The sequence below is a fragment of the Corylus avellana genome, chromosome 2 (genome assembly GCF_965113065.1).
Source record: "Corylus avellana chromosome 2, dhCorAvel1.hap1.2, whole genome shotgun sequence".
Lineage (NCBI taxonomy): Eukaryota > Viridiplantae > Streptophyta > Magnoliopsida > Fagales > Betulaceae > Corylus > Corylus avellana.
Window position 1 is genome coordinate 31389683 of NC_142491.1, and position 18167 is coordinate 31407849.

The window sequence follows — 18167 nt, forward strand, 5'->3', positions numbered from 1 at the left end:
TTGTGTTAGATAGAAGTACTATATATCCTCATAAGGTAAAGAAAGGTAATGTTCTCAGCTTCTCGCCTCCACCTAGTTTTATTACTTTCCTTTTCCAATCCATGTATATAAGTAATACATTATATTTAGAATGTTTTAGCAGAGTTATTTGTAAGAATTCCTTTAGAAGCACTAAAGGAATCCACACTTGACGTAATAGGACCCCAGCTCAAACTTTTATAATTGGCTGGACTAGTAATGTTATTTATGTAACAAATGTCACTCGAAAAGCAAGTGCTGGATAAAGCAGTGGAGCTGGTCTCGTCTTAGATACAGAGAGGACAAAATAAATACACAATGTTACTTACTTCCTGAACCAGTAGCATTGCTATTGACCAAAAACAGAAATGTTCAACCTAGTGTTCTACATATCACAGAAACCATCTCAACTAGAGTAAATCAATAAAGTCCTAGGTGTCACAATATGCATAACCGCAATGATGAAAATTCTGTGAGGTAACAATGAACAAACCGCAGAGTCTTTAACAGAGCCATCTTCATCTATAACTTGCTGTATCAACTTAACTAATGATCAATTTATAACCAATCCCATTATCTGCATGCAACGTCCAGAAGAAGTAAGGGCATGCAAGAATTCAAAAAATATGGAGCAGTAGGTTCTCAGATTCAATCTTAATGCTTTACTTACCTCTTCTGTGAGAGGCATGAAACGTCCGTACCAATCTGCATCTTCCTTAATTGCAGCTTTTAGATTAAGCTGCAAAGTCTCGACTAGCTGTAGCAAAGCTGCAACAGCCATTGCCTCATTCCCATTGACCGCCAAACTTCTCTGGGCTTGTTGGATAGCAGATTTCACCTTCAAGGATAACATAACAAACACTTACAGTGCAAGGCCATGAATAATTTCAAAGTGCAAACATTCAAATAAGTTTTTTAAGAGCAAGACAATGAATCTTCCATGTACAAATGTTGAAGAGTCAATTCCTAGAAGATAAGCAACACACTCAACAACATCCAAAACCATGTGACAGTTTCACAACAAATTACAATGAACCCAATTCTAGATAAGAGCAAATAAGACCGTGCACATGGTGATTAAAGCCTGAAACTACATATATGACTGAATGCCGCAATGAAATCCGTGGGTTCCCAACGCCAAATTAGAATCACCCAATTCAGATTTGAGATACTCAACATAAATCTCCAAACACAAATCAAAGTCAACTACAAAATCTAACCCAACAAAAATGAGAAATAATAAAAATCAAGGTCACACCACTCTTCTCAGCAACCGAAATCCACCTCAAGCAAATTCAATATTATCAAAAACTAATCCAAATCTTCTACAACAACAAGAACACCAGCCACAAAAATTGCAAAAATTTAAAGTTTAAAGAGGTTACCTCGAGGATTTTTCTCCCCTTCTTTTTCTTTTTCTTCTCTGGCTTCCCCGAACGATCCACCCTCTCTCTTTCTTTCTCTCTCCCTCTCTCTCTCTCTCTCTCCCTCTTTCAGCTTCTCAGCAAAGCCTTATGTGAAAGCTTTCATCGGTCAAAGTTTGGGAGAGCAGCGGTAGAGAGATTGAGAGTGAGAGTGATGAGGGAGGTGAGTGAGAGGGGTGTTAGGGAGGATTCTGGTGTTTTGAAGGTTTGGGGAAAAAAAGACGCGGTTTATGAAATTTTTTATCCGAAAATTTCAGATACCCCGCCACTGGATGGCGCTTATTTTTCGCACTCAATAGGGGCGACTAATGAGCCTCAAATTTATTTTTTTTTTTAAAAAAAGAAAAATTATACTTATAATTTTTTAATTTTTATTTATTTTTGTTTTTCTTTATTTTCTCCTGTAATATGTTTTTATTATTATAATATTAACTAATAATTTCCGTTTAATAAATTTTTATAATAAAGATCATTAAGTTGATATTTATCTTATAATTAATTATAAGATCAATACAAAATCCAAATATAATATAACTAATGCACTAAGATCATTAAGTTGATATTTATCATGATAAGATCAATTGTTCGATTGAACCTTCAATTGTATTCAGTTTGATCGATTAATTGATCTTATCATGATAAATCTAACTAATTCATTAGGATCAATCGGATGTTTGATCGATCAATTGATTCTATTACGATCAATCGAACTAATTCACTAGGATCGATTGGATTTTCGATCAGATGTTTGATCTTATCACGATCAATCAAACTAATTCACTAGGATTGATTGGATGTTTGATCGATCGGATTTTCGATCGAACATTTGATTGATCATTTGATTCTATCACGATCAATCGAACTAATTCACTTTGATCGATTGGATTTTCGATCAGATTTTTGATCAGATGTTTGATCCTATCACAATCAATCGAACTAATTCACTATGATCGATCAAATGTTTGATCGATCATTTGATCTTATCACGATCAATCGAACTAATTCACTAGGATCGATCGGATGTTCGATCAAACATTTGATCTTATCACGACCAATCGAACTAATTCATTAGGATCGATCGGATGTTTGATCGATCATTTGATCCTATCACGATCAATCGAATTAATTTAATTTCAATTTCAATTGTTTCAATCATTTGATCTTATCACGATCAATCGAACTAATTCATTATGATTGATCGGATATTCGATCAATCCTTCAATTTCAATTGTTTCAAGTTTGATCGATCATTTGATTCTATCATGATCGATCGAACAAATGCACTAGGACCAAACGGATGTTTGAACGAACCTTTAATTTGTTTGAAGTTTGATCAATCATTTGATCAATCATTTGATCCTATCACGATCGATCGAATATCTAATAATTTATATAAAATAAATAATGACATATTATCGGAGATAAATTTTTGGGAAATAACATTTTATAACTAATACACTAATATAATATAAAATGCTTAGAGTTGAACTGAATGTTCAATCGAACTAATTTTTCATTTTTTATTAGTGTTTAATTTTATAAAAGTTTTAATTTCAAATTAAGAGAAAATTTATAATTTTATAAAAGTTTATTTTTATTTTTTAGAAAATTTATAATTTATAATTTTATAATTTTATAAATTTTATAAAATTTATAATTTATAATTTATAATTTCATTTTTTTTAGACCATTAATTTTATTTTATTTTTATTTTTCTACATACTCTTTAGCGTCCACAAAGTCGACCTTAATACTTAACTGAAAGTCGCCCCTAATACTTAAGTATTAGTGTCCACTTTTAGTGGACGCTATTGCCCACCAATTTTATTTATTTTTATTTTTATTTTTATTTTTCTACCTACTCTTTAGGGTCGACAAAGTCGACCCTAATAATTGGTCTTTAGCGTCCACTTTAATGGACGCTATTGGTCATCAATTTTATTTTTTTATTTTATTTTTTAATTTTTCTATGTACTCTGAAAGTCGACCCTAATGATGAGTCTTTAGCGTCCACTTTTAGTGGACGCTATTGGTGATTAATTTTATTTTTTTTTTAGTTTTTTTACCTACTCTTTAGGGTTGACTTTGTCGACCCTAATACTTAACTATTAGGGTCGACTTTCAAAGTCGACCCTAATGATGAGTCTTTAGCGTCTACTTTTAGTGGACGCTATTGCCCATCAATTTTAATTTTTAATTTTTTTTTTTTAATTTTGTTTACCTACTCTTTAGGGGCGATAAAGTCGCCCCTAATAGTTAAGCATGAAAGTCGACCCTAATGATGCATCTTCAGCGTCCACTTTTAGTGGACGCTATTGCCCATCAATTTTAATTTTTAATTTTTTTTTTAATTTTTTTTACCTACTCTTTGTCGCCCCTAATAGTTAAGCATTGAAAGTCGACCCTAATGATGCGTCTTCAGCGTCCACTTTTAGTGGACGCTATTGCTCATCAATTTTAATTTTTAATTTTTTTTTATTTTTTATTTTTTCTACGTACCCTTTAGGGTCGACTCTCAAAGTTGACCCTATTGATCTTTTATTTGATTTTTTTTCTTTTATTTTTTATTTTTTATTTTTTTTTTAGCTTTTAGTGTCCACTTAAGTGGACGCTATTGGTGTACTATCAGGGTCGACTAATGTGGACACTAAAAGTTTTTTTTTGGCCCCTTAATTTTTTCGCGCCCCTTTAATAATTCCCGCGTGTATATTAGGGTTGACTTATTAGCGTCCATTATAAAGTGGACGCTAATAGTCAACCTTTCGACCTATTAATTATTAGCGTCCACTTTTATGTGGACGCTAATAATTAACTATTAGGGACAACTTTTAAAAGTCGCCCCTAATAGTTGAGTATTAGGGGCGACTATAAAGTCGCTTCTAATAAGTCGCCCTTGATGAGTTAGTTTCTTGTAGTGATTCTTGAAGGCTTTGTAATCTTGAAAGAGAAACTAGATTGCAGGGAACAACATTAGAGCTAAGTTAGAAAACTGCACGAGAACTGAGAAAATGATTAATGGTAGACGTGTGAGGGACTTGGAGATATATTTGTGTACTCTTCAATATCTCTTGTTCTTATGCTTTTCCTTATGCCTGGTTAAAGAACTGGACTAGAACTATGGAAAAATAATGGTCTAATTGTTGGGAAGCTTGTAAATATTTCGAACTCATCTTTCATGAGTTTAGTACTTTGTTAAAATATTATATGGCGTTTGGTTTGTTTTTTATTTTTAATTTTTTTAATTTTTTGTTTTGTTCTTGTTTATGCAGATTAATAAGTCATTTAGATAATAAATAGCAAAAAATTAAAGCAGTAAATGGCCAAAAAAAAAAAAAAAATCATTTGGCACGTTTTTTGTTTTTTTTTTTTTTATTTATTTTTAAAAAAAAAAACAATTTTTATCATTTAGAACTAAGTCGTAGCTAAAGTGTTTAATAGCATTAGTGACAATATTGCTCACTGATGAACAAATTATAAGTGAAGACAAGCCATTTCATGAGAGGTATTTTTAAAGACCACTTCTAACACTTCGAAAATCGTCGCTAATGGTCATTGTCAACGAGAATCGTCGCTAAAGACAATTTTTCTTTTAGTGAATAAAGTTATTTGTATTGTAAGAACAATCAATTAATATAAACAAGATGCAGTCATTTCTTGTGTCTCTCTGTTTCCCTCTCTTAGTTTTGCTCTCCTTTCACATATTTAATTTTATTATAAAATTCCACTCTGATTTTTCAAGATGCGGAGTCTTGGAGTGCAATATATAGAGCCAATGCCTCGAGTACGATTAAACCCTCTCCTGTAGCGTTTAGTCTAGCCTAATCTTTGAATTTGTGACATTCCTTTGCAACCTAAATGAACTCCTCATCAACATTGTCTATATATACGTGGTAGACCATTGATATTGCACACTGTTAAAGGAATTTCCTTCAACCTAATTTATAAAAGTGACATGTGTTCATTTTTTTAATAGCATGTAAGGTACGCGAGTTTTTAATAAAATTTATTCTAATTTTGTCTCTACTATTAAAAAGCATGTGTTTTTCACATGTTCAAGAAACACATGTCACTTTTATAGATTAGATTGAAAGAAATTCCTCCAACCCAGTTTGAAAGAAAACTCTGTCCAATTAATAATTACTTCATCTAACTACTTAGCTCTCATTTCATTTAATTAAAAAAAAAAAAAAGTACATAAACTTCCCACCACAGGTAAAATTTTCTCAATTTTTTTCCCTAAAACTATTTGTATTATCATTATCATGTTATTAGTAAGAAATTAACCTTTCAACCTCTGATCTTAGGTGCAATGGCATACTTGCAGAAGCTATGCTTGTAGAAATTAAAACTCATACTTCATCAGTAATTAAAATTGACTACATACGGTTGCATGAAACCCAACCAACAAGAGAATTCTAGTACAACATTAATACATAATTTCGTCTGGAAAACATTTTTTTTTTGTCAAACGCAAAGCCACAGAAAGAAAGAGAACATCCACAAATGAAAAAGGAACAAATTGAATAAACACGTTAGAGAGAATCTGCCTTGTAGTTACGTGGTGGTACCTTATTGAAGATAGCCCGTATAAGATCAAAATAGAACGGAAACTGCACCATAGTATAAAACGTTATTGGCAGGCACGCCACTGCATACACCGGAATCGCTGCATGTTTCAGCTTATCCCTTAGCATAAGGTAATGTCCCGCACAAAACGAGATCAACATTGCAGCTATGGAAACGAGCAATGACGTTGAGCCTACCAAGAACTTTATCGACGTTGAGCCTACCAAGAACTTTATCGACGTTGAGCCCATATCTTGATTTTGGCATCGTGATTTTAAGATGGCAACCTGGAACGTGACCAAGGCCATGATAGAGAAGCAGAGCGCAACGAGTGATGAGATGGCGAAAAGGTTGAATGCGGGCTCGTTTACTAGCATTGGAGTGCCATTATCCTGGTTGACTCCTCCAGGGACTGTGACAGATGTGGCGAAGGCCACTGTGGCAATGAGTCCAGCGATGACAGAACATGATTCAGAGGTTTTGCTTAGCAACGCATCTCTGTTTTCGACTGCCCCCATGTGGGTTTCTGTGAATAAGTCTTCTGGGGTCTTGCCCTGCCTGTTGTAGCGGCGGAAGAAACTGAGGGGCATGGAGTCCTTGACGAACTACATGAAGCCAAGAATCTAGCATAAATTAAGTACCGCATAGTACTAGACAACGTTTCTCAAGTTTTATCATATATACTAACACCGAAGATAACTTTGTTAAAAAAATAAGCTATTGGTAGATGACACTTTGCCCGCACAAACTATTACCTTTATATTATTTACTACAAAATTTAGTTTAGTGTAACTCCAACCCTGTTTTAACCTTTGGTATTAGTTTGTTCCGTTTGTCCAAATTAATCGCTAAGTTGGACAAAAAAGATCATGAAATGACTAGTATTGAATCGAATGGATTAATTGAAGCTATGATGAATAATGTATAATTTATGTAGCATAGTGATATTAGGAAGTGTACTCTAAAGTTTAAATTGATTTGCATGATATTTTAGTTGTAATAAAATAAAGTTGTGTATTCACTAATTTATTAATGAGTATTGAGAATATATAATTGTTTACATGTATACCATTTATTGCATATTATTCTATCATGTACTTGTACAGTTCTTAAGTCACTTAAATATGACTTTGGTGTGAGTCATGAGATTATCTCACAAAATATTACTACTATATTATTGTTTGTAGTCATAGATGGAACCAGACATTCCATTGGATAAGACTATAACACATCAACCAGGATGACCTATGTTGATAATGTTAAGTAAAGACTTCAGGTTGATGTGTTTAAGCCTATATAATGTGCTGAATGAGCCATGTGAGTCATCATTCTTTTATTAACGCTATCACATAATGATATACACTCATGTCTACTTATAACAGTTACTTTAAATCGTAAGAGGATCGTGAAGGCAGATGTAAAGTGTAAATCACTATGATGCATATGACATGTTATGTCGATTGGTTTTGTGCTCCATCATTTATAACATTTGGCGAAATAGGAATGAACTCCAGCATGATGGGCATCCAAAAACGGAGGAGCAGCTTTTGAAGATCATTGTTTGGGAAGTCCTTTCTAGAATTTGGGGAGGGGTAATTTTCAGAAGAGTAGAGAAAACATTCTTCTTTGTCAAATGTGGAATATTTCTGCTGATTTGCTGGTGTAGGTCTGCTGTGTTGTTGGTATGCTGTATAGAGAGAAGTCTCTATTTAGTTTGCTGAGGTTTGCTTGTTTGGTTTTGTTGTAAAGTTGCTGAGCAACTTGAGGTCCAATGGAGTTTTCTCCTTCAGGTGAAAACTGTGTAATTTCTTTTGTGACATGAAACTTGTTATTCATAAAAATAATAATAATAATTATTATACAAAAAGATTGCTTTCAAGTGGAATAATGAAGATATATTTTACTGTTTAAATTTTATTTTGTTGTATCTAATAGTGTTTATAATATCAAGCAAACTATTTCATAGAAATATCTATTCCATTTTTAGGTTCATTCATGGGTTCCAAACATTGCCCAAGGATTTGAATAATGATAATCCTCTCTTCTCCAGAGACTCGCCTAGGTTTTTTTGAAGGTAGAGTTTTTTCTTGAACTCGACGGGTGGAGAGTGAACAAAGATCTTTTAGTGCTACCAGTGCGATTGCGGTGTGGTGGGAAACATGGCGGAGGAGTTAACGAATCAGTGGGGGAAATTTATGTTGAGAGAGGAAGAGAACCCGGGTATTGTGATCAAGGAACATTCTTTTGCTCCGCTGGTTCAACGGGGACAGGCATGTATGGTGGGGAGGCTTTTGACGGAATGAACCATTAGCAAGGAAATTCTGAAGACACGAATAATTAGAGCATGGAAACCGACGGGACGGGTTTCGTTCAAAACTTTAGGCTTGAATCTTTTTCTTATCGAATTTGAGAATTGGTGGGATAAGGATCGAATCTTGAAGGGTCGTCCATGGACGTTCAATGGGAATCTGCTATCCTTGGTAGACTTTGATGGGCTTACATAGGTAGCAGATCTGGAGTTTGCGAAAGCAGCCTTCTGGGTGAGGATGTATCACTTACCTCTTGCATGCATGTGGAAGGAAGTATGGCTACATGTGGGGTCTACGGTGGGGGAGGAGGAAGATGTTGATGTATTGGATGATGGAGTGGGTTGGGGGGAATTCTTGCGGGTTAAAATACGAATTGACCTCTCAAAATCATATCCAGAGGACCGAGGACGGGTAATCAAGATAAAGGAGAAAGATATCAGGGTTGCTTTCCAGTATGAAAAACTTCCAAGGTTCTGATTCACATGTGGAGTAGTTATGCATGATAGTGGGAGGTGCGGGGATAATTCTGGACGGAAGTCACAGAAGGCGGAGGAGTCAGTGGAGTACGGGCCATGGCTTCGGGCAGCGTCGCCAAAATGGAGATTTGGACAAGTGGATGGTCCAGAGGTGCGAAACAAGAAAATACGCGGGCAGGCAACAACTATGATCAACCGGAGGGCAACCGTTCATGGCGGGAGTTGGACCGGTTCGACGAAGGAGGAAAATGGAGAAACTGTGGCTGTCCGCAGGGACAGATGGGGGCTAGGGCATAAGGAGAGGATAGACTTTTCATACCAGGATCTTTTTCTCCCAATATGGCAATGGACGTTGAAGGCAAGAGAGATGTGGGGGATTTCGGAATCAATGCATGTGCATCAGATGGGGAGACGTTGACTAAACCTATTCATGACGTGCTGAAATCAAGGGATTTTCTCTCAAAAAAAAAAAAAAAAAAAGAAATCAAGGGATTTGCCGACAAGAAAAAAGACAAGGGCAAATAAGGATGGTAATATTTTTGAAACAGCTGTAAATGGCCAAAGATCCAGTGTCTATGTGGGCCAATGGGATTTATTGAAGGAGAAAATGGTGTGGGTATTATGGGAAAAGAGAAGGTAATTCCTTTTACAGCGGGCTCGATAAGCGACTCCACGTCACCCTCCTTGAGTGAGGTGGAAGGAGATTCATCAGCCTTTTTGACAACTAAGAGGAGGTACAGTGGCAACAAAGGGGGAAAAACACAAACAGATACGCAGGGGCCTCTAAGGATTCTGACGCAGGAACAAAACATGGGGGTTGGATCACCCGTACCGGTTTGGAAGAGGAGGAACAGGTCTGAAATTCATGGGGAGGAGGAGAGCATAAAGGAGAAGTCAGTGCTGAGAAAAAGGAAGGTGAATGCAACGGAAGGGGTGGGGGTGGCAGTAATGGAAAGAAGGGACGGAGTGCGCAGTCTGACAGTGACATTGCAACAAACAATAAGGCAGCGGCTGCAATGCAACACCACCGGGAGCAATGAGTGTACTAAGTTGGAACTGTCGGAGGTTCGGGAACCCCGAGACAGTTTGTGTCCTTTGCCAATTGGTGATGGAAAAGAAACCATTTTGGTTTTTCTTATGAAACAAAAATGATTTCTAAAAAAAATGAGTTTTTACTAATAAAGTTGAAGTTTGATCACATGTTTGTAGTGGATAGCATTGGTCAAAGTGGTGGGCTAGCGTTCCTTTGGCTAGACGATTTCCAAGTGGACATCCAAAATTTTAGCCAGCGACATAAATTGCACCATTACCAGAAAAGAAGACGAGGGAGTGTGGAAACTAACGGGGTTCTACGGATATCCCGAAACTGCTAAAAGGCGAGAATCTTGGGCTTTGCTTCATCATCTGGCCACTCTCTCACGGGAATGGTGGTTGTGTATGGGAGATTTTAACAAGGTAATGGAACATGATGAAAAATGGGGTGGTGCAAGGAGAGCTAGATTCTTGATAGAAGATTTCAAAGGCGCTCTAGAAGATTGTCTACTTAGTGACTTGGGAGTGTGTGGACCAAAATTCACTTGGCATAATGGGCGGCATGGACAGAGCAGTGACCAATAAACAGTGGTGTGAATTTTTTCCTTATGCGGGGGTCTCAGTCCTGGCAAACAGAGCATCAGACAACAATCCTCTAATTATGATGTTCAGTGTTAGGGAGGGGGGCGCAAGGCATGTGCAGCGTCCTTTTCGGTATGAAGCCCGGTGGGCTAAATTGGAAGGCTTTAGAGAAGTGGTGAAAAAGGGATGGTGGGTGAAGCATCGTGATAAGGACCCGTGGATAGCTGTAAAGGAGAACTTGCAGTCATGCAGAGGTGTCATCAAACGATGGGTGCGCAAGAAGACCAATAATTCAGAGGCTCTCATTCAATGCAAGGCAAAAAAATTTGAAGAACTACAATGAGCACAGGGGATTCCGAATCTTGATGAGGAGAGGGTGCTAAAATCAAATTTACATAATTTATTGAAGCAAGAAGATTTGAAATGGCGCCAAAGAGCCAAAGTGGAGTGGTTGTGGAATGGGGATCGGAACACAATTTTTCCATGCATGTGCTAGTCAACGCAATCGGAGAAATCACATCAGGCTTATTGTGGGTGGTAATGGTCGTTCCTGCCCTCAACCGGGGGGAAATAGAACAGGCTTTTATGAATTATTTTTAGACCGTCCTCACCACCTCTAATCCGACAGACATAGAGGAGTGTATTTATGGTATCGAAGGAAAGTAATCCGAACTATGAATAATAATCTTCTTGCTGGATTTACGAGTTTGGAGGTGAACACTGCTTTGGATCAGATGGACCCTATGAAGATTCCTGGCTTGGATGGATTCTCAGTAGAGTTTTATCAGCAAAACTAGGAGACGGTGGGTCCCGAGGTATGTAGTGCTGTTTTAAAATTCTTGAATAGTGCACATATGGAGGGGTCTGTTAATTCTACTAATATTGTGCTGATTCCCAAAATAAAAAATCTTGGGAGTGTTTCTGATTTCAAACCAATAAGTTTATGTAATGTGTTTTACAAGTTGATTTCAAAAGTTTTGGCAAATCACCTTAAAGTTGTCCTCCCTCATATCATTTTGTGCAACCAATGTCCCTTTATTCCCGGACGGCTAATCACCGACAACATTTTAGTTGCATATGAGACCTTGCACACAATGCACATTCACATGTAGAATAAGGTGGGTTTTATGGGAGTCAAACTTGATATGAGCAAGGCATATGACCGGGTCGAATGAATTTTTCTAGAGGTTGTAATGACAAAGATGGGTTTTGATCCTAAGTGGGTAACACTGATTATGGAATGTGTAAAATCTGTAATGTATGCAGTGGTGGTCAATGAGAACCCGGTGGGGCATATTATTCCATCGCGAGGCCTTCGACAAGGAGACCCACTCTCTCCATATTTGTTTTTTGTGTGTGCAGAAGCTTTTAGTGCAATGCTGCGAAGGGCCAAAAGTAAAGGGGTCATTACGGGTGTTCCGACATCCAAAAAAAAGCTAAGAGTTAACCAAATTTTCTTCGCAGATGACAACCTGTTACTCTGTAAAGCAAATTTGGTGGAATAGAGAAGGCTTACACGGATTCTGGACAAGTATGAAGGGGCGTCAGAACAAAAAACTCAACAAGGAGAAAACCTCACTTTTCTTCAGTAGGAATACAAGTGAAGAGAGAAAGAGGGAGACTACACAGTTGTCGGGCTTACAAGCTACACAACGTTATGAAAAATATTTGGGGCTTCCACCCTTATTGGCAAGTCTAGGGTTCAGGCTTTCAATGGAATCAAGGACCGGGTTTGGAACTGCATCCATAATTGGAAGGTGAAGTTCTTATCCCAAGCGAGCAAGGAGACTCTTCTAAAATCCATGGCCCAAGCCATCCCAACTATTGCATGACTGTCTTCAAATTACCGGGGCATTTGGTAAAGAAATCAATGGGATGATGCAAAAGTTTTGGTAGGGGCATAAGGCGAATCACTCCAAAATTCATTGGATGAGTTGGGAACGGAAGGGCAACCAAAAGACAATGGAGGTATGGGTTTTCGAGACTTGATGATTTTCAACAAGGCTCTTTTATCCAAACAAATCTGGAGAATTCTCAAAAATCTGGATTCCTTGGTTGCTAGAATTCTAAAGGCCAAGTACTACCCTTACGGATCCATTATGGATGCAAATGTGGGGAGGAGGCTGTCATATGCGTGGCGAAGCATCATCTCGGTCAAATCAGTTATTGAGCATGGGACCATTTGGAGGATTGGAGATGGAGAGGATGTTCGGGTGGAAGGATCGTTGGCTTCCATACCCAACAACCTATTCGGTACAATCACCAATAAACAAACTTTCAGCTGAAGCAATGGTAAGGGATCTAATTGACCAAGATACTAAGGCTTGGAATGCCTCGATAGTGAAAGAAATATTTTGGGAGGAGGCGAAAATCATTCTCAACATTCCTCTGAGCCCGCTTCAACCTTGGGATAGAAGGATTTGTCGATGCACGACAAATGGAGAATTCTTCGTTAGAAGTGTGTACCACATGGAGACGGAACTATCGGCTTTGTCTAGCAGTGGTGGTTCGGGGCATGACCAAAAGGCAACAATATGGAAAACCTGCTGGAAGCTTCGAGTACCAAACGTTGTTAAAATGTTTTTATGGAAGGCCTTTAATAATCTGTTGCCGACCAAGAAAAACCTGTTCAAAAAAAGGGGTGACAAAGGTTAGTATATGTCCTATATGTGGTATGGAAGAGGAGACCGTATCCCATATTCTTTGGGAATGTGGGTCTGCATGGGATGTGTGGGGTGAGAACTCACGTAAATTGCAGAAAGCGGCCTTTCGTGGAAGGGAGTTCATCCGTATTTTTGAAGAAATGGCAGCCAATAGCGATATTAAGGAGCTGGAAATTTTTTCAGTAATTGCAAGACGTATATGGCTAAGGAGGAATCTGGTGGTTCATGAAGACTCTTTTCTACATCCTAAACAGGTGGTAAGAGAGTCTGTTACGTCCCTGGAGGAATATTGGAATGCGAATGATAGGGTAACTGAAGCTACTGATCAGCAAGCAACGTTGACCACAATCCCTTGGCAATTACCTCCAACGATGATGTTGAAGATTAATTGGGATGCGGCTATGGGCAAAAAATGTGGGAGAATCGGCCTGGGTGTCATAGCTAGGGACTGCTGGGGTAGGGTTCTCATAGCGCGGAGTATGACTAAAATGTTAGACGTACACCCGGCAACAGCAGCAGCTCTAGCAGCTGTGAAGGAGTTGGGAGCAAATGGGCTAATAATAGAAGGGGATGCAAAGAAGGTGGTTCAGGCAGTGAATTCTCACCTTCCATGCAATAGCAGTTACAGGCACTTAATGGAAGACATCCAGGCGGGAATGGAGGCTTTTAGCAACTCGAGTTTCAACTTCATTCCTAGGTATGGTAATTTTGCAGCACATGGGTTAGCAAAGGCGGAGCCAGGATTTTGATTGAGGGGGTCAAGTTTTTTTCAATAAAAAAATTTAAGGTTGAACAAAAATTAATTAATAATATTAAAAAATATAATTAACGAAATAAATAAACAATTCAACAAAATTTAGTTATTGTTTAAAACATATAAATGTAGCTTACATTTATTTTGTCACACCTGGATTAAAACGACGCCTTGTTTTTCCCAAAATTGTGTTTGTGAAAAATCATGATTAATAGGTTGATAATCTTCTTTTTGTAAATATGCATTTTGTCTTTTATCATTATGATGTAATCATTCAATTTTTTTCTTAACTATGGATCTTTGGTTAAATTTTCCAAATCTAATGGACACTTTAGAATTTGATTAGAATTTAATTGAATCATTGTTATTCTTCATAATTTTAGATCATTAACTATAATTATATATTTCATATAATTAAAATATATAACAAAAACTATATAGTATTCATAACTAATTAATTTAATATATATATATATAGAGATCAGTAACCGGAATAAAAGAAATAAATAAATAAGATCATACCTCATACCACTTGAATTCCCATTGCAATTTCGCCATTGCACTGCCAATATTATATTTTCCAAGCTTTGCCGCCAGATGCAAGGCACTGTTTCCTTCGTTGTCCACCACCCGAAACGCGGTGTCTTTTAAGATATTTCTTTTTAGCAAGAATTGATATACATGTGATTGCCTGTTTTCCACTGCTAACAACACTATATTCTTATTCTCAGCATCCCTGTCGTGTATGGCAACTGGAAAACGTTCCAGGATTTTATCCACAATTTCAATGATACCGTTTTTAGTAGCAATTAAGATGGGAGTCTCCCGCTTTTCCATTCCATGGTATTTTCCCGTCTCTGCCAATGACACAATGTGAAAAGGGCTTTGATTAAATTGTTTGCAACATTCATTTCCTAAAGTGGCAACTTACATGAACTGATTGATTAAAGCAAACAATTAAATTTGTTTTTCCTTTACCCATCAAAAAATCATATTGCTTCCTGTTCTGCACCGTTAGCAGCATCATATTCTTATTGTCCGGATTCATATCTCGTATTCCAATAGGAAAATATTCCATAATGCTCTTTGCAATTTTGGTGGCTCCATCTTTAGATCTAATTAATATGGTAGTCTCGTTCTTTGCTCCTGGTCAAAAATTAAGGTAAAACTTGTATAAATAATTTTAATGATAATAAAAGCTGTCAGGTTTAGTTGTGTTAATCTTAAGAGGTTAGTCAAATGTTTTATCTAACTCGTGATCTGTAATGGAGTCAAGAGTTCCATCTCCAATTACGAGTCATCAAATCAAATATGTTGGAAAAATATAAGCAGAAGAATAAAAAAATCAGTACTTCTCTTGTACTGTAACTAGGTCTAACTGATGTTGTTTGTGTATTTTCTTCCCCCAGCAGTGTAACACACTCTTAGAGTAATACCCACAATATCCATAGTCCCAAAGAACTCAAAACAAATATTGGTAGAGAAAGAGAGTAACACTTGAAATGTTGGGGGATTGTGCCTTAAATTTTAAATGATTTTGTATCAATGTTATATATTGACATTCAAAGTTTGTAATAAATTTAAGTTGTTATTCACAAATTAAATTATTTGAGTATGGCATATAATAGAAGAAAACTTCTTTTGTCACGGATCAAGGTTATCTTACGACAGGGTTATGTCATTTGAATTGAAGAATGCTGGAACAACAAATTAGAGGCTTGTGAATACTATGTTCAAACACCATATAAGCAAAAAATGTAGAAGTCTACGTTGGTGACATGTTTGTTAAAAGTAGGAGTGGACAAAACCCGTTTATTCCCTCTGTACCCACCCACCCCGCCCAGTTTTCCCTACAAAAAAAACGGATCCGGATTACATTTTAAGATATCCATGCGTAGGGCCCGATTTCGGGTTGAATTTTTTTCAACACCCTGGATACCTGTCCCGGCCCGGCTCACTCTTGAACTTTTCTTCACTGAATCAAAAAAAAAAAAAAAAGTTCCCTTTCTTTTGTCACTTTCTTCTTGCAACCTAGTGCCGCTCACCTCCTCTTCTATGGTCACTCACTCACGTTTTGCGATATCTTTCAAAAACGCTAATTATTTTGCGAAATTGCAATCTCAAACGCACCCTAAATCACAATCAGGTGACCTTCAATTTCTTCTTCGCCCCATATCTTGATTCAGGTCCATCACCACCATTTCTTATCCACCTCGCCCTGTATCTAGATTTAGGTCCATCACCAACATTTCTTATTCACCACGTAAAACTCGAGATCTGGTGAGTACTGTTCAGTATTGCTAGGTCTCGGGTGTAATTTTCAATACCTGGATCATGCGGGTTCAGTATTCGAAAACCCCAATACAAGGTCCAATCCAACCCGTGCCCACCTTTAATTAAAAGCATCAAGGCACAACACTTGTTTGATCTGGAGGAAACATTTAGCATCTTGAGGAAGTATGAGATGAAGTCCAATCCGGCGAAATGCGCACTTGGATTAGTATATAGAAAGTTCATAGGATTCATGATGTTTAGAAGAAGGATCGAAGCAACTTTAGAGAAGATTGCAACACTAGTAGAGATACAACCCCCAAAAAAATGTGAAAGAGCTACAATGGGTGAAAGGAAGAGTGGTTGCCCTGAACAGTTTCATCTCCAGATTCACAGATAAGTGTTTACCTTAAAAGTGCTCTATGTTGTCAGAGGAGTGTGGCAAGGCTTTCCAAGAACTCAAAGAATATTTGAGTGGCCCTCCCATGTTGAATCCACCGTGCCTGCATAAGAACCCTATCTCGTATGGGCAGTTGACCTAACCCATATTAAAGTATTAATTAAATTATTAAATTTACCTTTTTTATCGGTTTAAGTTTTAAGTTTTGTAAGCTAATAAAAAATAACTAATATAATGTTTGAGCTTATATTTGAGAAATAGAGCATTTAAGTTAAAAAACGTTGTCTGATAAAAGCTTGTCAAAAGTGTGTTTTTGCCATTTTTGAACTTTTTGGCCAAATGTGTGTTTTTGTTGGAAGTTGTAGATAAAAAATCAAGTTGGTGAATTTTACAAGAAAATTCAAAGAAAGCATGCAAGTGGGTGGACATGTTTTCTTCTAGCATTTACTATCTTCACTTTTGGTGGCAGCCTTGTTTTTCACTTGAATAGCTTTAGTTGATTTTAATTTTCATTGCTTTAAATGTAGTATTGACAATTGTGTACTTAGGCTTGACTTTTTTGTTGAGAATTCCCTTTATAAGGGATGTATGCTATGTACGTTTGATATGAGCTAAAACCAAGAAGAAAAACTAAGAAGCTCATCCTTTCTCTTCAATAATAAAGTATTGTTTTCCAAATATTTGGTTCATCTTGCTTTACTTATTTCTTCTATTCTTTGAGAGTGTGAAAGGTATTTGTGTGAGAGGTGTGATATAGTTTTTAAACTTATCACCCATTTATGTTGATATTAATTTGTAAACCCGATACCAACAAATTGGTATCAGAGCTAGTTAATTCCTAGCATTGCAGTCATGGCCTCCAATATGGTGCAAATCCAAGTTCCTTTGTTAAAAAAAGAAAATTATGAGAAGTGGTGCATCCAATTCAAAGCATTATTTGGATCACAAGATCTCTGGGAGATTGTCAGTACTGGGTACGTTGAGCCCGCTCCAGAGCAAGAGGCCACCTACACTGCAGATCAGAAAGTCACTCTCAAAGACCATAGAAAGAAGGACAAGAAGGCGTTTTATTTTCTTTATCAAGGATTTGATGATTCAATGTTTGAGAAGGTCGATGAAGCGACAACGAGCAAAGCAGCTTGGGACACCTTGAATAAAATTTTCAAAGGTGTTGATCAAGTAAAGAGAGTTTGCCTTCAATCATTAAGGGCTAAATTTGAATTTGCCCATATGAATGAAGGAGAAAATGTCTCTGACTATTATTCTCGATTACTTGTAATCGTGAATGAATGAAGAGAAATGATGAAAAAATTGAAGATATTCATGTCATGGAAAAGATACTTCGGTCCCTCACACCTAAATTTGAGCACGTGGTGACGGAAATTGAGGAATCAAAACACTTGGAGACTATAAGTGCAGAGGAGCTGTTGGGACCTCTCCGAGTTCATGAACAAACGCATTTTGAAGAATGTAGGCTCCACATCTCTTGAGCAAGTGTTGGAGTCAATATTAAATCTTGACAAACAAAAGGGAGGTCGTGGACAATGGAATTTGAGATGTGGTGGTGCCAACTACCCTGGTCGAGGTCGAGGTCGAGGATGCGGTAATACAAATGACCATGGTCCATCTCAAGAAAGGACAAATTTCTCTAACCGGCGAAAGCAGAATGTCC

General features: G+C 37.1%; 1 protein-coding gene and 1 long non-coding RNA gene across 2 annotated transcripts in view; both read right to left on the reverse strand.

The window, feature by feature from the left end:
• Window positions 1-280: 280 nt before the first annotated feature.
• Window positions 281-1698, reverse strand: LOC132185792 (uncharacterized). Its single transcript, XR_015911597.1, has 3 exons — window positions 1404-1698; window positions 689-856; window positions 281-595 (listed from the first exon to the last, which is right to left on the reverse strand). It is a non-coding gene; the product is annotated as an uncharacterized LOC132185792 (long non-coding RNA).
• A 4276-nt stretch (window positions 1699-5974) lies between these two features.
• LOC148587621 (uncharacterized) overlaps window positions 5975-18167 on the reverse strand; it is a 45716-nt gene continuing 33523 nt past the window's right edge. Inside the window, exons 7-9 of the mRNA XM_088512726.1 lie at window positions 14803-14967; window positions 14347-14681; window positions 5975-6613 (exon numbers count right to left, since the gene is read on the reverse strand). Coding sequence (XP_088368852.1) covers window positions 5975-6613; window positions 14347-14681; window positions 14803-14967 — 1139 coding nt within the window. The remainder of the gene's footprint in view (window positions 6614-14346; window positions 14682-14802; window positions 14968-18167) is intronic.